At 38.4% G+C, this 25,511-nt stretch overlaps 1 protein-coding gene across 3 annotated transcripts in view; it reads left to right on the forward strand.

Moving 5' to 3' along the window:
- CDC42SE2 (CDC42 small effector 2) overlaps positions 1-25,511 on the forward strand; it is an 80,738-nt gene that overhangs the window by 31,865 nt on the left and 23,362 nt on the right. For all 3 annotated transcript variants that reach the window (XM_030258881.4, XM_030258882.4, XM_030258883.4), the window contains exon 4: positions 15,267-15,583. In XM_030258881.4, the coding sequence (XP_030114741.1) occupies positions 15,530-15,583 (54 nt within the window). In that variant the 5' untranslated portion in view covers positions 15,267-15,529. The remainder of the gene's footprint in view (positions 1-15,266; positions 15,584-25,511) is intronic.

The following is a 25,511-nucleotide window of genomic DNA, read 5'->3' on the forward strand; positions in this document are numbered from 1 at the left end:
CTTGGCGTCTCCAGAGGCGCCATCATGGGATGTGGATGGTGGGATGCACAATGTGAAATCGCATCTCGGACAGCTAAACACCTACCTCTTCTGTAGGCATAGTATGTCTAACCGTGGGCAGATCTAGTCTAATATCCAGGGTGTTCTTCTTTGCCTTTTTTTTTTTCCTCCTTTCCAGAATGTTTTCTGATTTCTTGGTTAATAAATTGGTCTCTAACCTGTGAATTATGTTCAGAACAGACATTCAAAGGCAGAAGTTTTTGTGTGGGAACGTGAGTAACTACAAGCTAAAAGGAATTAAGCAGCAAATGCTGTCTGGCCTTGACCTAAATAATTAAGTACCCTTATTTGGGGGAAGGGAGGATTGTGATGTGGTTCTTTGTGGGCTCTTTTGTGTGGTTAAGATTTTTTGGGAACATCTTTTGTTGTTGTAATAGCTGCTTACTAATTCAGAATAGAACTCTCTGATCAGTGCAAGAACATGGAATGTGAACATGATAAGAAGAGCTGGGCGCCTTGTTAATTTTTATTTAATGAAACTGGGATCTGATTAGGACTCCAGGTAGCACAAGCACTGTGTTTGACTCTGCATTCAGAAGATCTGTTTCTGAACACTGGGTAGCAGGATATATGAAGTAGAGTTTTTCTAACTGAATTTAATTGAGAAGCAGGTAACTTTGTTGTGAGTTAAGTTTTAACATGCAGAAAACATCTTCTACCAACAATAAGGTTAACAGTTTACCTTCACAGTCCCTGGATTAATTGATTTAAAAGAAATGTGTTATTTAAATCCTCTTTAAAAGAGGTTGTATTAAGTAGCTGGTATGGCTCAGCTTTGCAAACGTCATGTTTGCTTCCAGTGAATATAATTTATATTGTGTGATGTGAGCTTAATCTGGAATGTATTGAGAAAAAAATAATAGGGTGCAAAATATGCTTAAGAGCTAAAAAAATTCATTTTTAAGGAAGAGAATTAACAGCAGATACATGACTGCATCAGAGCCAGCTGGCTGAAGTACTTCTGCAGTCAGAATGAATGCGTAAATATAATTCAGGTGAATCAGATGTTTGTTTGTGGGAAGAAAAATAAAACCTTAGTAATCTGCATATCCATCTGTTTTCCTGCTTCAGCTTTTAAAAACGTTAGCTACCTGCACTGAGGGTGCTTGCAGAGGTGGATGATATCCACGAGGCTGTACATGGGGGTTGGAAGGCTGTGTGAGGTCCCTGACCCAGGGCTTGCCTCCTGGGATGAAGTCTGGAGCCAGCTGGATGCCCAGTGGCTGCACCCCTGGCCAAGAACCTGCTCCAGACCTTGCCAGTGCTGATCTGCTTATTGTCCCCTGTTGTCACACAGCCCAGATCTTAAGCAAACCAATGCTTCTGTTTCACAGAAAACTTTCAAGCTAGTGGTGAAATAGACACAACCAACAAAGTTATTTTGAGGGTAGGCAAGAGACCATGTGCTGAATCCAGATATATCCTTGGAAAGTTTATCTGTGTTCTGAGAAACAAAAGAAGTGTCCAGGTAGAATGTCTTAGTCCTCTCATGCTTATTAATGTAACTTACAGAAAATACTTTGCATCACAGAGAACAGAGGGTCTTTCAGTTGATAAATTATATTTTTCACAATTTATTTCATAGGAAGGTGGTTTTGACAGTTTAAGAAACTGAGGTTTGGTTGATTTTTTTTATTTTTATGAAAAACACCCATAAAACTCAGAATGTAAAAGAGAAGCAGTCTTTTATGCTATGAAGCATGTTTTAAGCATGTTTAAATACATTCGGCTCTTGGATAAGATAGGAGAGTTTGTGACATGGGATAATCTGCAATTTATTAGTGTATTGTTGGCAGACTGAAATTACATCTATCAAATTAGATCCTTATCTGTGAGGATATAATATGATGTAAGAGGATATTGCTTATATTTTCTGTCTACTATATGACAGTACAATTTGGAGTCGTTACTATAACTAGGAGTTCACTGTGGAGTTCAAATGGTGTCATCCTGTGGTTATTTGGTGTTAGAGTATACTTTTCACTTTACCTATTTACTTCCTTATAGTGAGATGCTGAAAATTGAGACATAACATTTCTTCCATATTTAGTGAACAAGTGCTGCAAGCTGTATGTGGCTTTGTCAGCAGCTTTCGGTTTTGGGAGCTGAAATTAATCTGTTTAAGATTTACTGGTATGAACAAGCTAATTTAAGGCTTGTAGGAAAAATGGCTTGTAGCCTTGGCAGGTTTATTCTAGGTTTTCCTTTCCCTGGATACCTGTAAATGTAGGTAAGCCATACACCACTGTGTATCTGGGTGTTTCCTGTGGAAGTCAAACTGTTTGAGGTTTGCAGTGGTTTTTCACTGGCTGAAGAACTCCAGGTGAGTTCTACTCTGCTACTGAGATATTACCCACAGGACATTTCCCAAATGGACATTTTTAACAATAATGACCTTTTTGTGGGTACACAGGTAACACAAGTCAGTGTTCCTCGGCAAGATAGGAAGCTCATTTCTGAGGAGACCATCTAGTTTCCTTTGGGTTCAGATTACAGAACAGCAGTAACTGTTCTGCTGAGAATATGTACTTTGTTAAAATGTTTCTGGAACAATTCGGAATTCCCTTTTTTTTGTATAGCACTTTGTTTCTTAACTAGGTCAATAATTCTGGTATCTTCAATGAAATTGCATTGAAGTGTTGAAAATTTGTGCACCATTTGTTTTTATTTTAAGCTGACTATATGTACTTAGTTATTTTTCTACATATGTAGGAAAGATGCCATAATGTATTTTGGGCTTAAAGCTAGACATCACGACCTATTTTACTTTTCTAAATTTTAATAACTTATTATTGAACTTAATTTGGTAAAGCTGCTCATATTGTCCAATGTATAAAATGCCAAGTGGCAGGTGAACTAAGAAGTCATGGTTATAACGTTAACTAAAAGGCTTTTATTAGTCATTACATGGTGATCAAATTACATTAATCAGTGATTGAATGGAAATTAAATGGTAATCAATTAAGCAGTAATTGAATACAAATGAAGCAGTATTTTAATCAAATTTTCAAGAAAGGTGGGAAGGACTGGTAACTACAGGCCTGTCAGTCTCTGTTCAGTACTTGGTATGGGGGTTATTGAGAAATACCATAAGGGCAACTCAGTCATTGGTCACAGCCAGCATGAGTTCATGAGGTGAAAGATCTGTTTACCAAACTTAATTTTCTTTTACAATGTAACCTACATAGTTGACCAAGCAAAGCCAGTTGATGTAATCTTTTTTGGATTTCTCTAAAGCTTTTGATACTGTCTCTCTCAGGACCCTTCTGGAGAAAATGTCCAGCCCACAGCTGGATAAACACATTATGTGGTGGGTGAGCAGCTGCTCATGGGTTGGGCACAAAGGGTCACAGTGAATGGAGTGACTTCAGACTGGTGATCTGGCACTTGTGGGGTTCCATCTTAGGGACAGTGCTCTATAGAGTTTTTAAAAATGGCCTCTGAATGTAGATATTAAGTTGTCCTACATGAATTAACTTTACTGATTATGCTAAATTAAGAGAAGCTGTGGACTCCCTTGAGGGTAGAGAGGCCTTGCAGAGAGATCAGGATAGCTGGGCAATCACCAGCAATATGGAATGTAAAATGAGAAAATGCCAGAGTCGGTCTGATCTGAAGTAATGCTGCTTGAATATACAAAGTGGGGAGCAGGAGTCTGAAAAGCAGCCACCCAGAAAGAGAGCTTGAGGCTTGGTTTTTCTGGCAATTTGAACATGAACATGCTGCAGTGGCCTGGCATCCAGGAGGGCCAGCCCTGTCCTGGGGTGCATCAGGCACAGCATCACCAGCTGAGCAAGGGAGGAGATTGTCCTGCTCTGCTCTGAGCTGGGACAGCCTCACCTTGAGTGCTGGGGGCAGTTTTGGGATACACAATTTAAATATCTAAATATCTTTTTATCTAAAGCTATTAGAGGGGGAGGGTGACCAAGATGGGGGTAGGTCTCAAGGGCAAGACTTCTGAAGAGTGGTTAAGGTGACTTGGTCTGTTGACTTGGAGAAGATAAGGCTGAGGGAATGACCCCATCACAGTCAGCTCAGGCTGGTTCTGTTAGCTCATGGTAGGACATAGCCCAGATTCCTTAGTTCCTGTGAAGACATGGCCTAGCAGAGTTCTGCAGAGGAGGACAGACTTCAGTCGGACCTTCTTGTTGATGATGTCTGGATCAAAGCACTCTCCACTCAGAATGGGTTCATCCATCACCGACTTGCCAAACAGGAAGATCTCTAACAAAAAAAAAATTAGTAAACATCTATCTATCTATCACAAAATTTAAGTCAGTGAGGATTTTCAACATTTTCGATGTTGGTAGTTGCATTTTTCTCATACTCCGTGGAGGTAAGCATTTTTATCAGTGTAAGCAGCAAGAGCTCTCTGTGGTCAAGTACTTACTTTAAAGAGTAAAGTAAATACTCAAATTCAACTGGATATTAAGTATCATTTGCTGTGAATTTCAATTTGGGAAAGGGAGAAGCAAAGAACAGTAATTCCTTTTAATTAATGTGCATTTTATTAATGTGCTTTATCTGAATCAAGCTGAAATTTGAAGATGGTCACAAAATAAGATATTTTGGAAATTAAGTAGTTGTTCTATGATAAACAACTCTGTATTGGTGTTATTGCTGGTAAGGAGATGAAGTGCTGTGCATGTGTAATGCATTACTGAGAGCAGCTGTGTGTATAAAAAAATCTAAAGAGTTTCTGAATTTTTTCCCTTTTCTGTATTTCATTCTCTTTTGAAAAATGAGTGGTCCTTCCAGAAAAAAAAACCCCAAAATGTACTGTTGACCTGAAAAAATGTTATTTCATACTAACTACTACTCTAATATATGTATTATCTGATACCTGTTTTTTTTTTTTAACCGGGTATCCCTAGGAACTTTTTTCAATTTGTAGTTGTTCTCCTTAGTACAGTCTGCCTAGCTGATGTTTGTAGAGGCTTGTTAGCTTTCTGGTTGGTGGTTTTCGTACTTGCTGGATATAGTATGAGAGCCTTAGCCATAGGAATTAAATACTTTATGATTGCTGCAATTACTAATTCTAAGTGGTGTGTGTGGCTTCATATGGACATGTGCACACACATGCAGTAAAAGTAATTAGCAGGTTTCTTGTGTGTAGAAGTGACTGAAAGTGGTTTTCTGTGCTGGGGAAGCATAGGAGCTCTCCTTGTGTGCTTCTCAGAAGCTGTATTTCAGTTCATTTTTCTCTTTGCACTTGTTAAAGTGTTACTGAATTAGGACACTCTTACCTGCATTATGGCATACTTAAATTATGGTACTTGGACCAGATTTCTTCGTTGCTGTGGGTATGTCTCGATTTTCCTTTCCCTAAAGTGACTTTAAGAAATATCTGGAGGCAGGAGAAAAAAGCATTTACTGCTCTATACTGCTAGAAAAAGATGAAACTTGACCCTTCTGTCTATTTATCACTTTGTGCTGTGTGTTACACATTAATGTACTAGCTAATCTCTGGCTATTGATGGAGAATAGGAAAAAGCCAAACATTTTACCAATTTTCTTCTTCTCCACATGGTCTGGTCTGCAACCACACATAATGCTATGGTAAGGATTTTTACACAAATCCAGGTTTCTTACTAGAGCATTCTTTATGAAACTTGCTTTGTGAATCTTCTGGTGATGCTCCCCATGCTTATCTTTAGAGTGAAATCTAAACAGGCCCAGTTAGAACTTTCCATCTCTCATAAGTTCTAAAATGTCTTTGCCTTCTGGCTCTGCCATATGCCCCAGTTACATCCTGATTTTTCTGCCGAACTTGGGTGATATTTCTGCACCATTTTCTGTCTGAAGATGGACTGCATGTAAAATAAACCAAGTGTTCAATATACTGTTCTCAGGTGTCTAGTCAAGAAAAATTGGTACCACTTCAGACCAGTCAAAGCTTAATTTAGACCTCTGTATGTGTGGTTCTTGTGAGAGTGCTTTCAAATGAACAGGAACAGTGGTAGGCTTTGAAGCCAAGAGATGTCACCTGTATTAAGCTGCAGAGTGGTCATTTAAGGGAGCTCTGAAAGTACAGTACACTGGGCAGTAACAAGAGAATGTACTGCTTCTTGGGAATTGGTACACTTGAAAAAATGGACTGCATGAACTCACAGGCCTCTGCCTACAACTTCTGTGAGTACCCACTCCAGAAGTCCTACACTGCACTTCTACTCTGGAATGACCCAAAGTATCTTTGAAAATGTGATTTGTCTTAACTTTTAGGTTTCTTTAAGCCATCTCCCATGTGCTTATATATGCATGCATATACAGAGTTCAAGTCATCTAAACAAGATAATAATAGAGAAATTATAAAAGGGCTAGAGAACAATTATTAATGACCGGTAAGGCCTTAAATGATAGCAGATTAAAAATACCCAGTTCTGTTGCACTTCGAACAAAAACCTATTTCTGTTTTGTTTTTTGCAAGCTGTGGAACTGAAAGTTAAAGCAGAGACATCCTGCTGACACATTCTTGCCATTTGAAGCATGCATTGTCACATGCCGAGGAGGACTTGAACAGAGATAATTCATCTGGCTTTTCAGATGGCTCCATGTGAATCCTGGGTAGTTTCATGGGGTAGCAGTGAAATTGACTTATCCAGTCTCACAAAATGTAAGACTGCTTTTGTTTACTGCTCTTGCCCTCATAGTTGTTTTGTACTCGAGTGGGAGGTGAAGAAGCGATGTCCAGGTGTTAGATAAATTACTTTTAAGTAGAATTGCCTTCTTAACATTTAGGCTTTGACATTCTTCTGTGATCTCAAACCCAAAGGAAGGTTGACAAAGCCTGGGGAGAAGAATGTACTGCTGATAGTGGACAAAAACAAAGCACAGTTTATGTGCCACAAGGACTTTTGGCACAACTCCTATGATAAGGAAGAAAATAATAAAGCAAACACAGCAACTGTGCTGAGACCAGCTCCAACTGGGTAAAAAGTAATCCTGGCAGAAGGAGACAGGGACCACTGACTCACAGCCCATGAACTAAAGAAACTTACCGATTCAGGAGAAAATCTGAGCATGTGAGGTACTTAGCATGAGAATCATTTAACCAATAAAAGATGTAATACTAATTAAAGATACCTGTGTAACTTACAGCAAATGAACTGTGCTTTCTGTGTTTGCTGAAATGTATAAATGGTGTAAAGTTTTGATGATCCGGGAGCCAGCCTTTAGTGGCCAAAGCTCACGCTTTGCACAAACTAGAATAAAAAGATAGGGATCCCTTGTCTCAGTGTGTAAATTGGCACTGCACACCAGGGACAACAGAAGTACAGCAACAATTTACTGAAATGCATTAAAAGGTCTTTAGGAACAATGTTACACTTTTGTTGCACTGGTGTTTTACAGTGGCTGGTTAAAAGCTGAAATAGTGGTGTGCCACAGTGATATATTTTTTGATATGAAACACTCTGCTATTGAGAGTTTGCCTCTGTGAACTCTTGCACTTTTAATGGCCTTTCTTCTCTTGTTCACACTTACTCCTTTCCTCTGTCCCAAACTATCCTTGAATATTGCTTTGATGTGTTAGCTTCCTGTGGAAAAAAGAACATTTTAAATGCTGTGAGTAATGCTTTTTATCTACTGTCATACTAAGAACAGGTGAGGGTCCCTTCAGTATCTTCTATGGTCTGCCATAGTAGCATGTTGTGAGCACAGCATGTAGCATGTAGCATGTTGTGAGCACAGACTGTTCTATTCTCTCTAATGCTGCAGTGTTTTTAAAATTATGGTCTCCCTGGATGCCAATGCCAATTACTGTAAAACATGGCAATAATAATAATAACAACTGGGCATTCTTCAGGAAGGTTAGTTTGTTTGGGGGTTTCTTTCTTTCCATTCTTTACAGAAATGGTACTTTACTGACAGTTTGCCTTGAACCATTACTTTCCCTGTTCACTTTTTTCCTCCCTGGTATTATTTGTAAGAAGTAGCAAGGAGGCTAGCTGAGAAAAGCATTGTTTTTCCTTCTATAGAACTTGCCACTTAAGAAGAAAATGTTATTGACCACTTAAAACCTTGTCTAACAGCCATTTTTTTAAAATGCAAATGGGAAGTTGGTATGAAATCATATTTTCTAAACCATAGGAGTGAATTCTCAAAGGCTTCTCACTTGTTCTTAGCTGGCTGTTTTTGGAGATGGGGCAAAATATGCTTAGACTATGTCTTAGGTAGGACAGAATATATTTATTAAGTCTGTGGTTTGCGTTCCTGTTATTTAGTAAAAAAAATTTGGATTATTAGTTTTCTATTAGTCTTTCTAAGTTTTCATAGTGCAGAACTATTAGTGCTGTGGTTTCAAGAGAAGTAGGTTGCTGTGGGCATGTAAGTGTGGGGAATAGTATGAGCTATGAATTGGCTGTTTCAGAAAGATGCACTGAACCCATAAATATCAAATGTAGTTATTAATTAAAGACAGGAAGAAGCTTTGAAAAGAACTGGACAAGAAGAGTTTTAATATGACTAGGTGGTACTGTCTCATTTGTTGGTTCTGTGCCCAAAATAGTAAAGACCTTGCAAGGGCTGGATCCCTCAACTGAAATAAATAAATGTAAGTGAAGGGCTACAGAGTCAAATTCAAGCAGTTGCAGATGGGAGTGGAAAAAAAAAAAAAAAGAAGTAAAAATATTTAAAATCTTTCTGCTTTAAGGTCACAGCTGGCACTTGCAAATGTGTTTACTGTCTGTCACCTTCATAAGCTGTTCTTTCCTTGAAAGAATTGTGTGGTTTCCTGCTATCCCCTTCTTCACAGCTCCCTCTCAGGCTATCAGGAACCTGATAAGGAAAACCTAGTATTTCTCCTTAGACACTTCCTGTGGTTTCCTTTCTGTATCTTTTGCTGCTCTCCCATGTATTATTCCAGGTGGGTGGGTATGTTAATTGCAGGGGATCTTGTGATGGCTTCCTACAAACTGAAAGCACAAAATCTGGAGGTGTTCAGTGAAAGATGTGATTGTTCCTAAAGCTAGACTCAATACTATTAGCTACAACAACAGTTAAAAAATTCACCCTATCTCCTTTAACTGAAGTGTAAATAGTAACTCTATACCATTCCCCTGTTTTCAATAGTCTTTCAAACCTTTAACTCAGAAGCAGATAACTCTTATAATAGTAATTGTTTATGGCTATTAGTTTGTGTTGAGCTTCATTTGAAGTACAACCTGTTTCTAAGTTGCTTAAGGAAATATACTAATGCAAATAATTTCAGTATTAATAGGGGGAAAAAATAAGAACTGATTCCAAATGACTGATAATATGAAAGCAAAGCTCTACAGTCTTACCATTTTAGTAATAATGTGAAAAACTGTCACAAAGACATGAATAAAATAACCTTTTTACAGAGTCAGGACATATACATTCAGGTTTTAAAAATGTACAAGAAAGTCTAACTCAGACTTTGAAGAAGATTGTTAAATGTCTTGAAACTAAACCCTAAGAGACTTGGGAGGCACTAAGGCAGAATCAATATGAGAAAATTATGAGGAAATGAAAAGAGGATTTCAGCCTTATTCAGGCTATGTTGATGGTGAATGTTGTCTTTTGTGTGGCAAGAGTTATTTGCAGCTTAAGTATCTCAGCGTTTGGAAGTGCAGAACATAATTGCTGCACAAAAATCAGTGTCAAAGTGCCCAGAAGTGTCTGTTCCTGTAGTAGGAAATGGAGGAGGAGTGCTTCTGTAAGTTCAGTGCCCTGATGAGATAAAGTTTTTGGTATCAAATTCATGAATGGAGGCAACTTTATCTGTAGGCTGTCTTTGTTTAAAACCTCTTGCTTCTTGTAGATTGTTTTATTTCAAAAAATTAGACTGGCGAATGAATAAACACCTCTCACTTCCTTTGAGAGCTGGAGGGTCTCCTCTGGTTGCTACAGCTGTAAGTGTATGTAAATGAACACACCTTAGTCCTCTCCTCCCCTCATTTCTAGTTGCCACATGACTTTATTTAGTCATCATCAAGAGGAAATAGTGTGGCTACAATAGAAATTTAAGGTGCAAAATGTGAAAGAAGTCTCAAAAATGCACTCAGAGATGACAATTTTCTAGTTACAGCTTGCAGGATGGAAAGAAATTATAGTTTTTCAAAGCCTTTAAGGCAAAAAAACCCCAACTAAATCAAAATACCCATAGAATAAATCTATTTATCGTAGGATAAATCTCATATAGGAAGACTAACTGGAAGGTTTCTTTCTTAAGTACTTGAGATTAAAATGCTAGTAGTGGGCTTGGTCGTGACTTTGTGCCTACATGTGCTTCTTACGGCACATCATGTTGTGTTATGACATACCATGGCATGGCATGATTTTTGTTCATGATTTGCCTTTTTTTTTTCTTAACCCTTTTTCCCCCATTCTTCTTAAATAGTACTTTGAGCTTTGGAGCAAGCCTAGTTGAATTCAGATTTTTTTTTTCTGTAATTTTTATTTTCTTCTTCCTGTGGTTTTATTTGTTTCAAGTGATTGTCAAAGAGCGTTGTTACCACATTTCCTGTGTAAAGCCACAGTGAACAGTACACAGTCAAAGGATATAGAAAATTCACCCTTCAAAGGATGCCTTTTTAAAAAGACCAGGCTGTTCTCAAGCTGTATATTTAATAAATAGTTTTATTCTAACTGATTCTCCACAGCGTATTGTATATTCCTGTTTGCATCAATTAAGGTAAATGCTGTCTATCCTGTTCTATATCAATAAATGTGAAAAGCTCAGAGGGAAAATTGATGTCTTAGTTTACCTTTCTGTAGGAATCTCCTGGTCCCCTCTGGGAAAGGGGTGGGGCGGAACTGGGAAGCCACATCCAATGGGACACAGGTGAGGAGAGGGGGGAGCAGGTCAGGGAGAGCCCATCACACCTGAGACTTAGGGAGGAGGGGAAAGGTGTGTGGAATAGACCAATATGACATAACTCCATAGTGCAATATAAAAACTACTCAGTTTAATTAATTTATTTATTTTTACAAATTCCCAATCACCCAGTGCAAAACAACAACTAAATAAGCTATTTAGTGCATCACAACACCTTTCCTCCTTTCCTGCTCTGTACATTTCTCACTGAAAAGCTAATACTACTTGAGTAAGAAAATTGGGTGATAATGTAATAAAATATGCTTTGCCCACAAATCATTAATGCAGTGCTTGCACTTCTTGACTTTATGACTGATATTTAAGAATAAGCAGTAGTTTTGGTTTCTGCCTTAGAACAGCCACTGTGGAATAAACCTTAGAGTGAAGAAAATTGCCTCTTTGGTGTTTCACTTTAAATTTTAAATAATGTATTATTTTTTAAATCTTGATTTCTTTATATTTAGAATTTCTATAAAAGTTATGAAATTGATATCATAACTAAGGTATAAAAGCATTAAGATGCAGCAAAGTTGTTCAGCATGATAATCCTGTGTGTTTTTGTAATGTGAATCATACACTCTAAAATTAAGTTGCATTCAGAGTTCAGAAAGTTTACATGGGAAAAACAGATTGGTCTTTCACCAATTTCTGGTTCAGACAGAATAGTTGTCTTGTCTTTTCAATGTGAGCTCTACAGTGTTCTGCCACTCTGAGCACCATAAACTGAGCAAAGAGCAAAACCAAAGGGTGGCAGAGCTGTTCCTGTGAAGTGTGTTCTTCAGCCTCTGTTGTGCTCTTCATCTGACAGGTCTGCACAGACAAATGCAGCAATACTGCAAACAATGCCATGTTAGGGTGACGAGACACTGGCACAGGTTGCCCAGAGAAGTTGTGAATGCCTCATCCCTGACAGTGTTCAAGGCCAGGTTGGATGGGGCCCTGAGAAACCTGGGATGGTGGAAGGTGTTCCTGTGGAAGGGAGGCTGGAACGAAAGATGATCTGTAAAGTCCATTTTAATCCAGACGATTATATGGTTCTGTGACTCAGATCTTAATCCTATGAAAAAGGAGGGAAATACTGCTTGTATTTTGAGACCTCATTAATTGCAGCTAGGCTTGGGGTGCAATTCCTACCTGCAAGTTTTGCAGGAGCAATTTCCCATGAGATTGCTAGTGTGCTAATATTACATAGTTACCTGACTGGAAGCTGTAGGCCACTATGATTTTTCTTTCTTTCTTTATAACCAATAATTTGGAAAAGAACAGTAGAATTTTCCTGCTTCAACTTCTTTAACTTCCTGGTTTAACTTCTTTAAACAAGCAACTAACAGCGTAAGAGAAGTTTTAGAGTGTTGTCATTAACATCACAGCACCAATGCACCTTTTTGCTTTCAGCTTAATCGCTTTTTCTTTCCATATTGGTGCAACAGATTTATACCTGATATTCATATGAACTTGATTCCTGTAAAAAATCATTTTTTTAGCAGACTGGGAAGACGTATGAAATTCCAGAGCTCTAAAAAATACTGCTAAGGACTTGTTTGCCTTTTAAGAGGTGCAGTTAATGTCAGTTTTCTCCAGACATACTGATATGTCAGCTGTGTGTTTTAATAAAAAATGAACAGATTGAAAAAATGTTAGTGGTTGCGGAACTACCAAATTAAAGGCAAATGCACTTTACAGGCTATAGAACTAAAAATGCCTTTTCAAGAATAAACATGTAATCAGAGATTATTCTTTACAATCTTTAGCTTGGATTTGTCATTTGAAAGCTTTAGATCTAAGACAGGGAGTTAGTTTTGACTGTCCTAGAGGTCACAAGTCCTGCATGCAGAAAGCAGCTGTGTAGAGCAAGACTTCTGTGCCCTTGGGTATTCTGTGACCAGGAAGAGCTTTCCAGGCTCACAGGTGCCCACACAAGCCCTTCAGGTTTGCTCCCAGGGCTTCAGCTCTGCAGAGTGCTGGGGGCTGCAGTGAGCTGGAGGAGTGTGCCAGCTGTCAGTGAACAAACACAGAGACAGAGCAACAAAAGGAATCTCCCAGCCCTTCAGAGTATGTTTTCTGTACTTGGGTGTAACAGGAGGATCAAAGTTAACCCTCCGTGAGAACAAGAATTTGGTATGTCAGTTCTGGACTTAGTCAGAAAGAGATTGTAAGGAAGCAACAAGTATCATAATTTTAGCAGTCACAAATCAGAATATTGGGGTACTTGTAGAGCAAGAAAAGCTGACTGTACAATATCCATTCCTTGCTCTAGCAGCTTAGAATATATCAAACTTCAAAATGCTAACTTTGAGTGTTTGATTTCTCAGTTCCTCATAATCTGAACAGTTAGCACTGAGGAGGCATTGCTGTGTTTCAGAACAACTTCACACCTGTCTTAGAAGTAAATCAACCAGCTCTTAAGGGGACATAAGCTGTACAAACATCGGACTAGAATTGTCAAATGTTACATGCTTAGCAGGAGTTAACTGTGTTTTACTTGTGATTTTGTAACATACTGAATCAAATTTAGAAAATAATTGTGTGGCATGCAAATTCTGAGCCTGTAGAGAACAGCAGAGTATTTTTCTGTCGAGGTGGTCTTTGTTACTCTTGCTATTTAATGTTAATGAAATTTTCAGTCACCAGGATAACTGAGAAAATGGGTGTGAAGCCACCTAAGTCTGGAGTGAGAACTTCTGTAGAGACTTCTATTTTCATTCTTGGGCTTCATACTACTGGTTGTTGAAACCTGAGTTTTATTGCAATTTCTTGATTCATTCATGAGATTTAGATGGTGATCTTTAAAAGAGGAAAACCATCTTTTAAGTAGTGAAAATGTGTCATGTTAGCACTGTTCCAAGACCTTTTTTTTAAGTGCCTGACAAGCAAAAGGTTCTATAGGAGTATATTTGTCAGACCAGGGTTTCGGTTTCCTTCTCTAGATTTCCTTCTTGCCCTCAAGGTCTCCTGTTTAATAAAGTTGCTTTGTTTTATATGGTGTTAGCAATAGGATAACCTAGCAAATCATATTTCCCCCCCCGCCCCCCTTCCTGTTCTGATCTTTAAGCAAGGAATGTCAGAAACAGGCCGATAAACCTAATTTTGACAGTATCGGTTCAGTTTTCAAAGCTAGGAGGCAGGAGTACTTTAGATGTGATTTTGCTATTTAGATGTTATTACTGAACCATGCATTTTTTTTCTCAAAGAGCTTCAGATAGTGTCTTAAAAGCCAAGAAGTGTGAGAGCTTCCCAAAAGCTTTGGAGATGGAAAAGGTTCTGCTGCATTCTTTTTGTGCGTGTTGTAGACAGCAGTTGTGGAAAGTACATGGCTAGTCATGGCCACATAGTGCAGTGACTTGGCACGGATGTAATAAATGAGGGACAGAGCTAATGAAGGTGGAAGCAAAGTGGAGATGCTCTGCCACAGAATGTGTGATACATGCATGGAGCCTCCAAAGAACTTCATGCTGTGAGGAATTGCATAGAAATAGAAATTGTGTTGTTGTGCAAACATCGGTGTGAGTGAAGATGCAGTTGTATAAAGAATTATTAAGAAGTATGCCTGTAAAAACTTCTGAATATTCATTACCTCACTTTCTGTGCAAGTAAAGTTTATGATGTGCGGCAAGATAAGTGAAGTCTCACAGGAATTTTTATTGCACTCCTACTGAAACAAACCAGAATGGAGGTTTACCAACAAGCGCATAATTTGAGCAAAGGAATGGTTGGAATCTGGAGCCTCATTTGTTCCACTTGAGGAGTTATAGAGGTTTAAGGAAACAATTTCAAGGTCCACAACTAATACCCTATTTTGAAGTCAACTGTAGCATAGGATAAAAGCGGGTGGAAGGAAAGAAAATACATTGTGTTGACCAGGTCCAGCCATTTTGCAAGTATTCTATAAACAGAACTGTATGTGTTTCCTGAACATCTACGAGAGCATACCTTTGATTGACAATTGTGTAACAGGGTTGAGGTTAAATACCATTTAAATCTCACACTGTGAGTGTATGATGAGAAGTATCTATGCTTCAGGAAGTATAATGTGTTTACAGGCACAATTCTCTAAGAAGATAAACATGTGTATGGGTAATTATCATTTTCTGAAATGACGTTTGAAAGTTAGAAACAAACCAGGATGACTGCCGAAAGATTGGATGCCAGTTCTTGATATCACTTCACCTAACCAAAGCTGGAATGTAAATGGATTTATGGTATATGCCATTTCTGGGAGTCACTGTAGAAAAAAGTGTATGACTTGTTTATTAATGTCTTTCAATCTGTGATTCAGGGTATTACCAAGAAATCAGTGGTGTGGGTAGCTGGCTTGGACCTTGAGATTCTTGGTATTCTCTCTTTTTGATTAATGTACTTCTGTTTTCAGGTTCACGTAACGCTAGGGACCAAAGAAGCATACATAATAGTTCTATGGTGCTGGGATCAACCTTTTGGAAGAAGACTCTACAATAACTTTTTGCCTTCAAGTTCTTTGTCCTGGGACTGACTTGTCTTTGGAGAAGAGCTCATCAGAAAAGAAGATTTTCACATTGGAGCCATTAAAATTAAACCTGTTCGAAGTACCTGCACACAGACTTACAAAGGTTGAGTCCTGCTTTTCATCTGTGTTCCCACTTCAGACTGTAAACAATGAGTGAGTTTTGGTTGTGTTTCAACTGCTGCATTGCAGAACAGCCTCAGCCTGTAAGTATAAATATCGGTACTGCCTTGTTTTTATATAATTAACTAAATTGTTCACATTTTTTAGTTTTCTTATGTTACATTTGTTTTATTTTTTAATTAAGGCTGTTTGGCCTGGTGAGAATTAAGCAGTTAACTGATAACCTGCCTTGGTGGGGATCAAAAAAAGTCCATTCTGAACTACTGTCGCTTTCCTGTCCTTGACATCAAATCTATCCAAAGTCTTTGGAAAGAGCCTATATCTGTTGGAATTGAAAAGGAGGGAAAGGGAAAAGGGTGATGAATATGTAAACTGTCTTTCTAGAGTAAATACCTTTTTAGTGGAGATGTGCAAATGTCCTCACTTCTGTGTGACTTAAGGCCTGCCTTTGGGTGTGGTTAGACAATGATAGTAGAAGAAAATGATTACATTAAAAAATCCAAAGTGAAATCCAGTCCTTCAACACCTTTATTTAAAAAAGGATTTAATCTTTGACTCTTAGGTTAGTTTTTAGATTAAATCTTTGAAGAGTGAAGGGATGCATTCATATTATACATACTTTCTTAAAAATATAATTTAAAATGACTGTTGTGTGAAAAAGTACACAGCAAATGATTAGATAAAAGAAAATTTTAAAGCATATGTTAGGAAAACAGAAAATACAGAAATATTCTTTGTTTTCATATATTTTTAAGTACCTTTAGAGTGTGTTTCTGAGTCCAGTGCTGTTGGAAGAAATTCTTCCTGTATGAAGGTTGAATTAACCAGGAATGTGGTTAGGACTGTGAGTAAGATCATTGTATGATGTGACATCCAGATCAAGCTAAAAGCACTGTCATTTCTAATAGAAATATATCTGTGTATTCTATATAGAAGTGACAGTGGTCATATAATAGTTTTATAAATATGTTTAAAAAAACCCCAGTTACTGCTGGTAGTATTGCTGGTAAGCAAGAGAAACCCAGAGTGAATAAAGAAACCTCACATTAATATGCTCAGCTGCTAATACTTTGCTTTAGGGAAACTAAAGGATTGAATAAAAGCACCTCACATTAGGTGTTGTCACTGCACAACGCCTGAAAGCCAGACTGATGGCATACAAATATTAAAGTATGACCATTAACATTTTGAACTAGTGAGTGCAACTTTATTTCAGTCTCAGTCAAGCAGAGTTGTGGGAGATGAACTCTGAGATATCAGCATGGGAAGCTGTGATCCTCCTCTCTTGCTTGAATACCATGTAATCCTTTAAAATGCTAAGCTGTACCTATATAGAGCCAAAGTTATTTGTCTCTGTTTTTGAACATATATTTGAATAAGATGTGACAGTTCAAAGTATTTCAGATAGCAAAATGGCATAATCTGTTAGTTTTTGAGAATCCCAAGGCTCAGTCCTTGCAACATCTTGACTTGAGTTCTATGATCTGTTTAAGTTACTGCCCAGGGAATCCACATATGTTAGTAGAGTGGTCTGTGAGTAATGATTCATGAAGGAGGTGGTGATTGTATGTGGAAAGTGGAGGAAAGGGAGGCAACCCACTATGTTTCTGCTGATACTGTGCATTGGCTTGATAATCAAAACCTTCCTTGTGTTTGAGATAGTAATAGCATTTTGTTGAGCCCTAACCTAGTTTCTGAAATGTGCCTTTCAAGTCTTGTAGGAGACTTGCTTGTTGCGAAGTGCCAAAATCCTTCAGGATATGTCTCAAAAAAAGAGATGTGTGCCCTTCTTGGCATGCTTGATGAAAGGAACTTAGTTGTCCTTGCCCTGCAGTTACTCATCTCATTTTGCTGTGCTGTATTGTACAGCACTTGTTCTGCCATGCTCCGTTGCACTAAGTGGAGTGTTTAATCAGATGTTTAAACCTCTGAGTAAGTGCAGGAATGTTTTCCATTTCTGACAAATAGCAAAGCATGTACTGTAACTCTGAGGCAAATGAGTCTGATAAATGAGACAAGTGATAAGCAGTTTTCCCTGTTTCTGCAGATGTGTGCTTGCATGTGCAACAGACTTGCTGAAAAACACGCTAGTTTTTAGTCTCAAAATACTGTTACATATTTCCCCATTGTATCTAAACTGAGTGAAAAATGCAAACTTGGATGAAAATTATGTGTCTGATCCCTGCTGTGCATTCAATTTGTCTGTTGAGCTCAGTTTCTAAGGAGAAATGCCTATCTGCCCAGTCTCATTCCTTTCATGTGCCTTCTTTTGTTTTAACTCCTGCATCATGGTTTGCCGAAGTGTCCCAGCCATTTCATGTTCAGTCATTACATGTTGAGTGGCCTTCTTCTGTGGAAGGACTAATATAGTCTTGTTGCAGCACCAACAGCCACCAGCCTCTCAAAACAGACCTTGAAAGTAGGAGGTTAATTTGCTTGCTGTTCTGATCAATGTTTAAAATGTTCCTTCTATTTTTAAACTTATATTTATTATGGAATATCGTGAGTCAGAAGTGACCCAAAACAATCATGGAGTCCAACTCCTGGCCCTGTGCAGGACAGCCCCAGAATTCACTCTGTGTGCTCAGCAGCGTGTCCAAGTGCTTCTTGAACTCTGTCAGGCTGGTGCTGGTGTGACCACTTCCCTGGGGAGCCTGTTCCAGTGCCCAGTCACCCTCTGGTGAGGAATCTTTTCCTATATCCAGCCCAAGCTTTCCCTGATGCTTCTTCATGTGTTCCCTTGTCACTGTTCAGCAGAGAAAGGAGGATCAACACAGCAGGAAACTCTTATCCACATGATCAGTTGCCTGTCCATCCTGTTCCAGGGCCTCATGCCTGTTGTGTAAGGGCACTTGGGAAGGTGATGCAGTCTGGGAGGGAACTTGCCTGTCACTGCAAGCAGTAGTAACCTGCTTCTATTCTCCCCTGTGTCTCCTAGGTCCCGTTATTCTGCCAGGGGACGTGTTCTGAAATTATTTTTTTTCTAAATATCTTTGGCAGATGCTGATATCTGAGGCACCTTTAATGTCATGGATAGTGACATAAATGTTAACCCCTCCTTGCTAGAGGGGGAAATAAAAAAAAAATTCTTAATAGTTGCTGATTTATGTGGTATTTTTAGCATTCATTGAGCTAAGGTGTTTCCTTCTGTCTTGAAATCCAGGATGCCATAATTGTCCTCGCTTTCTGCTGCAAAATTCTAGCACACTACCTTTGAAATGGTCAAATACAGCATCTGTATTCTTTTCAGCCATAGTGCACTTAACATGAGAACTGTACATGCATGAGTCCTTTCAGTCACTTTTATGGAAGGACAATAAGAACACATTACTTTGTGAATTTCACAGCATACCCCAGAGCAGAACAGCAGCAGTGTTGCAGTTATATACTAGTGTTCTTTGTGGGTCCTTAAATCAAAGATAGTGTTCAAGCATTACCATCATCTTTTAGTGAATTGTATCTTGACACAGCTTTTAGTCTTTTGTCAGTGCTAACTGGATGCACTGTGCTACTGTGAAATAAAACACCTGTCTTGGAAAGCAGTGTTCTGCTCTCTCTCCCCTAAATATTACTTTGGTTGCTAAATATTTCACTTGGTATATCCAAAAGGGCAGTACTCACCATCACCAAAGGCACATGTTGGAAGCTGGGTCTCTAAGCTTCTCTGTAATAGAGTGATAAAATGAAGAAAGCAGGTTTTCAAAGCAACAAAACTAATTAGGGATGCAGCTGAAGAAAGCATGTTCCTTGTGGTGGCTTCTTGATCGCCTGAGGTTTTTACCACAGTAGAATCCAAACAAAAGTCAAGGGAGAGTGTTCTTGTATCACTCTCTAAGTTTTTTGGGGTTTTGGTTTTTTTTTTTTTTATTCATAATACATATTATCACAATGAAGACTTCAGACAACTAGTTGCTTTCATAATCTGTTTTTGTGATACCAAGGAGGAGATACTAATCTATTAATAACTATGTCCCGATTTTCTTGATGGTTTAGGTAGCCTGAATTCAGTTTCTTATGATCTGACCTTTGTTTTGGGAAAAGTAGCACTTTCTGTGATTGTACGTTTTCTTACACCTCCCACTGATATCCTTTCTAGGTTCTGTAAGCTGATTTTATTTCCTAGTCCAAGATCAGTAATTTTTCACATGCTTCCTCTGTGCTATCATCTCATCCACTGCTGTGTTTCCCTAAACTCTGCCAAATTTCCACTACCAGGTGTATTGCTTGATAACAGAAGCTTAGAAATCTTGCAGGTTTTTAGAGGATGTGTCCACGCTTTCTTTCTTAGGCTAAGCTTGTTGCCTACACCAGGAATCTGTTGTTTTCCTATCCTGCTTTCTTCCTGGTCTGTCCATTTTTAACTTGCAAAGTTAATTTTTGGTCTGAGACGCCTTTGGTTATGATCTGGTGCACTCCCACCTGACTTGGGCCAAAGCTCAGTACAGCTGAGCTTTTCAGTTTGCTTTGACCTTGCAGTAAAATTATTGCTCTACAAAAGAATAAACTATGCTCTCTTACTTCTGGCTCCAGGCTTCCTTCCCTAGTTAATTTGTTGATGTTTTGTTGCTTGTATCTTGTTTAGATTATTTCCATTCTGTGTTTTGTCAAGGGGTTGTTAGAGTTTTGTTGCATGCTATGCCATAACTGTTTAAAGTGGTTTGGAAAGTGAAGTTTGTTTAGTGTCTCTTTTGATATATGAAAGAAGATTGATAGGTAGGTATTTAGAGTGGGGAGGCCAGTCTTAAAAGAGAAGCAGGAAAAATCCCTGCACATTCTGCTGTGTAACTGAATGCTGGATGGTTCAGAAGACATAAATTATCTTAACTCCGGTTACTAAGGAAATTATCCACGGATGGATATTTTCAGCCCTAGCCTCCTTTCTGGAGAAGGAGTCATAGATACAGCTGAGGATGCACCTACACTATAATTTATGCAACTCTTAAAAAGGAGAGTTAAACATTCATTCATTAAACATTCATAAGGCACCTTTATGTGCTTTATAACTGCAGAATGAATCAACCCCCCAGCAGGCACACAGAACACCTTGCTACTTGAAGTACCGGTTCAGGCTCTGTGTTCAGTACTACTGCTCTGTGCAAGTGCAGCTTCCAGTTTAAAATTCCTGAACTCAAGCTCTTTTTTTCAGTAAATTCAATCATTCTACCGCATTCAGTAATCCTAGGAAAGACTCATGTAAAAGATGACAACCTGAGAGAGCCCTCAGATTTCAGAGTTATCCTTCTGAGTTACATTTTGAGCTGCCAGTTTAGAGGCTTGAAATTCTTTCTTTTTTCCTATTTAGTGCTGTTGTTAGACGTAGCTTGAGGGAACACCTTATCACAGGGGGAGAATCAAAAAAGCAGCAAATTCTTGGCTTTTATTTATCAAACCTGAACTGCTTGTATGACTTCCACCTGATAGAGCTGCTCTAGATATTTCTTTTACCTTTAAATTAGCCACTACACATCTTAAAATATTTTTGGAGATGTTAAAGTATTAAACTGTTTACAGAGAAAACAAAGGAAGTGTTTTTGATTATGTATAAATACCTGAATGAAAATTAACTGAATATTTTATGTTCTTTTACTATGGCTGTGAAATTTTTAGCCTTTCATTTCATTCATGATGCTATTTACTTAATATGATACTAGTTGATGACATGGAAAATAACTCTTTGAAGGAGTTTGGAAACAAGAATTATGCCAGCTTTCTGCTGATGATAATGTGTCTTGCCATTATCAACATACTTGGAGAAGGCTGTAATATTCTTTTAATATCTGCAGGCTCCACGGAGCTCAGGCTTTCCACTTAAACATGGGCAGGAAGTAGATTGTGCTATTTGTTGGTCGGACACCAGTGCCAGAGCCCTTGTATTTCTTGTTTCTTATTTATCTTAAAACTCCAAAGTGAGAAGACCTTTATAAGAGCAAAACCGTGGTATGAGTCACTGACAAAAAGAGCTTCCACAAGCTCCACTAATTGATGCTTCCTAGCAAAGGTTGATAGTTTTGCAAGCACCCTTGTAGACTATGCTGAGAGATGTGCACTTTCACCGACACTATTTGAAAGTATGCTTTGTGTTAGTAAATAGAGAAGTCAGTCGTTGCCCTGGAGCTACATGTTCAGCCTTTTGGCTTTGACTGCTTTTGATTTGAAAGGGAGTATTGAGATTAGGAGCTTCCTCTGCTGATATCTTACTGTATTTTTATTGTAAATTTCTGGAATGGATCTCAGATATTCTGTTGGTGATAATTCTTAAGACCAATATGGAACTTAAAAAAATATGTATTTTTAAATTGCTGTTTTAGAGATCTTTGCCTGCACTTGCATTTTCAATTCCCAACATTAGCATTTCACAATGCTGAAAGTTTTCCTTTTTCAGACTGTTCCTCAAACCTCTGGTTCTGCAGCTCTTGTCATGACACTTACTTACACAGGAGATGTGCATGATACCAAAGTTCTGATTTAATTTCAATAATGCTATTCTTTACTGTTCTCAAAGATCGTGAATTTATAAGGTATCCATTAAGTCAGAGACTTTAATAGGTAATTGCTTGTAATTATTTTCTTGCCTGTTTCTTCAGAGTGGCTTAGCCGATCACTCTAAAATGCTGACTGCTGCAATTCTGGGTGAATATCCTGCCACAGGAGACAGAGTGGGGAGAGTAGATGAGTGGAGGCAGGGCAGAAAAGCTGAAGCTGTCAACTGCACTCAGATGCAGATTCAGGGAAGTAACAACTCTCTGAACCCATTGGGTGTTTTTTGTTTGTCAAATAATTTTAGAGAGTTTTTTTAGTTACTTGGGTGTATCCTCAAGAGAGCTGTAGTTAACTTTAGCCAAGGAAAGATAACCATCTCTCTTTGTGTTTACTCTCTCAAATGAATGTGTAACACTGAGTGATTTTTTTTAATATTTCATGCTCTGAAAGTGACTTGACATTAAAAGGGATGAGGTTCACATGAAATTTTTAAAATAGTTTAAACTACATTGTCTCTCTTATTGCAATTGAAAATTCAGCTCGTTCAGGCTTAGAAAGTAGTCTGGGTTTATAATATGTTGTCTTTAGCATGGACAGGGTCTTAATTTCTTTTCTCTGGTTTGTGGTATAACTTTTTCAGGGTGAACATAACCACCCTTGATGTTCTGCTTGATAGTGTATGGTAAAGGACCTAGTTCACAGTTCATAAGCTTTGGTACTGGGATGCTCTCAAATCAGACTGTTTTAATTTTGCCTTATCTTTGGCACATTGTGATTTATGTGTTTCTCATCTGCTCAGGATGGTTTCAAGTTGGTATGTGGCTGCCATATCTCCAGAGAATGATAAATTTAATTGAGCCCAAACTGTGATTTGTCTTTTTAAGTTTGCCCAGACCAGCGTTTCTTTGCTGACATAGGATGGCATTTCATGCTCTACTGTTCAGCCACCTGGAGTTTTCCATCTCTGGACCAGACATACAGTGCTCACCTCATCACAGTGCACAGGAGGAAATAGTTGTTGCTTGTTGCTTATCAGTGTCTGCATTCCCTCTGGTTTACATCCACCTCTCTGAGTGGGATATGGTGTAACACAAATCTTTGTACTTCAAGTTTGTTAAAAGAAGTTGTGACCTTTTGAATATTGTACTTACTTAAAAAGTAAAAACATTTCCCATGGACAGTGTGTCATGACTGCTGAGTGTAGGTAAATGCTCTGGAAATTCAGCATTCTTTTATTCTGGCTTCAGACAGCTCCAAGTAGGTTCAAGTCTCGCCTTCGCCCAAACCCCAGTTCTGTCACTGGTGCTGAGTTCTGTTTTCTTGCAGTTCAGGCTTGACTCATTTGAAGGTTCAACATTGCAATTCTTGTTTTACAACTGGAAAATGTCGGGCAAGTTATTTGGAGAGCTGCATGGTAGTCCATCAGTGGCTTCAAAACCTGTGACCTTAAATTAGGAAAGAATGGAAAAATTGGGGCATACAGGATGACATAGTGGAAAATGAATCTAATTTGAATAAAATGGAAGAAAATACTTCCATCAGGATTTATGAATAGATATTATTTGCAGATTACACCATAATTATAGAATTTTAGAGGTCGAACTGGTGTCTGCGAGGCTGACCTGGAATAGAGACTAGACAGAGCTAAAGGAATAAAGTTGGTATTTATTGAAAGGCCTTAATGGAGATACCTTGGGCAGCACAAGAGCCCAGCCAGGGCTACACCCAAGATGGACCCAAAATGGTCACAAAATAGACAACTAGTCATGAGGTCTCACACTTTCCTAAGATTTGGTCCATTTGCATGTTGGAATTAATTGTCCAGTTACACCTGCAGGTTATGAAGTCCCATCCTTCTTTTTTCTCTTCAGTCCACTCTTGTGCTTTTTGGAACTGAAACTTTTAACAGTTGTCCTTGGTCTCAAGCTGGAAAAGGATTGTTTTGTCTACGTACTCTGTTAATACATAGCTCAGAGCTGCACATCTGGACAGCACAGAATCTAAAAACTACGAAAGCTAAAACTTAAGGCATATTTTCCCCCTTTAGAGGGGGGAAATCAATTTAAGAAAAACAGTTGCATGAAATGTAGTTATTAATCTTTTCCTCATTATGTATATTTGCATAAAACTTATATTTTGGGGTCCTTTTTCTAGTTTTGCAAACTGAAAAGCTGATGCTTTCAGGGATTAAATCACCTAAAAAAAGCATACATGCCTATGTTCATCTGGGAATTAGAGCTGTGTATCAAGAGAGTATATTCCTTATGGAAGAAAATTACTCTTACGATGTATATTCTAAATGTAGGTGGCTTACAAGCTAAAATCCACTTCAAGCATATTTCTTGAAAGAAGAGAGTAAAATCTACATAGGACATGTCCTGTTTAACTCTGTTTGGGACGCGTTACTTTAAATACAGATTGTTGTACTGCAGTTACTAAAACCCCGTTTAATTCCTAAGTTCTCAGATGGTGGTCAAATAATGGATTACTTTTAAAATGGGAGAATAAATCCTGCCAGGCACAATTCCAAAGAAGTCTGCTGGGATATGTAAACGCACATGCACATGCATGCACATGCACGTATGCAGCGTACCGGATTGCTTGCATTTGTGGCAGCAGCTTGGCATTACTGAACTTGAGAAGAGTGGAAAAATGCCAATACAAGAACAGGCACGCTGATCCACAGGGTAGCAGGCAAAAGAGATTACAGGCCTTTTACACTCCATGGAGGAATATCAAGTGAATGTCTTCTCTTTTTAACATTAGAACTAAACTTTGAAAATGAAATTACTTTGGAGTTTCATAATGCAAAGAAAGGAAGATTTGGGGGAGGAAGGAAGAAAGCTTCAATGTGTGTAGTTCAGGGAATAAAGAAATAAGATTTGTGTGTGAGTTACCTAACTACTGCTTTTTAAAACTATTTAAAAATCTTTAAAAGATGTGGTCATGATGAAAGCATGGATTAAACTGATGGAAAACTAGAAATGATACAGTTGAAGCCCCTTTGCATGGTCCCGCCCCTAAAGAAACAAAATATGTGCCATGCTTCTCACACCAATGAGACTCAGCTGCTCTTTTAAGTTCAGGAATGAAATGCCAATCTTTCCATTATTAAAGGAGATTAATGTTCCTGCACAGAGAACACAATGGAAAGGAAGTTCATACCTTTTCATACATACACACCTAGATAAAACCTGACAAAAAATTGACTGAGGCATGTGGATGTGTGTTAGCTGACTTGGTGGTTAAAGAGCTGAACACTGTGGGGATTTCTGCTGTCTGTAAATTTCAGGTTCTTCTACATAGCAAAGATGTTTTTTCTGATTTGTGAAAATATTTGTTGTGTCATGGGTGGGATTTTGCTGTTTAGTTGATTTTTGTTTTTTGGTCAGTGTTGGTTGGTTGGGGTTTTTTATTGGTTTTTGGGGGGGGGTTGGCTGGAGTTTTGTTGGTGATGGTGGGTTTTTTTGCTTTCTTCCTGTTGTTGGGGTTTTCTTGTTGTTGTTATTTAGTTGGTGGGGTTTTTTTGTT

Source organism: Taeniopygia guttata, chromosome Z (genome assembly GCF_048771995.1).
Source record: "Taeniopygia guttata chromosome Z, bTaeGut7.mat, whole genome shotgun sequence".
In the NCBI taxonomy this organism is placed as follows: domain Eukaryota; kingdom Metazoa; phylum Chordata; class Aves; order Passeriformes; family Estrildidae; genus Taeniopygia; species Taeniopygia guttata.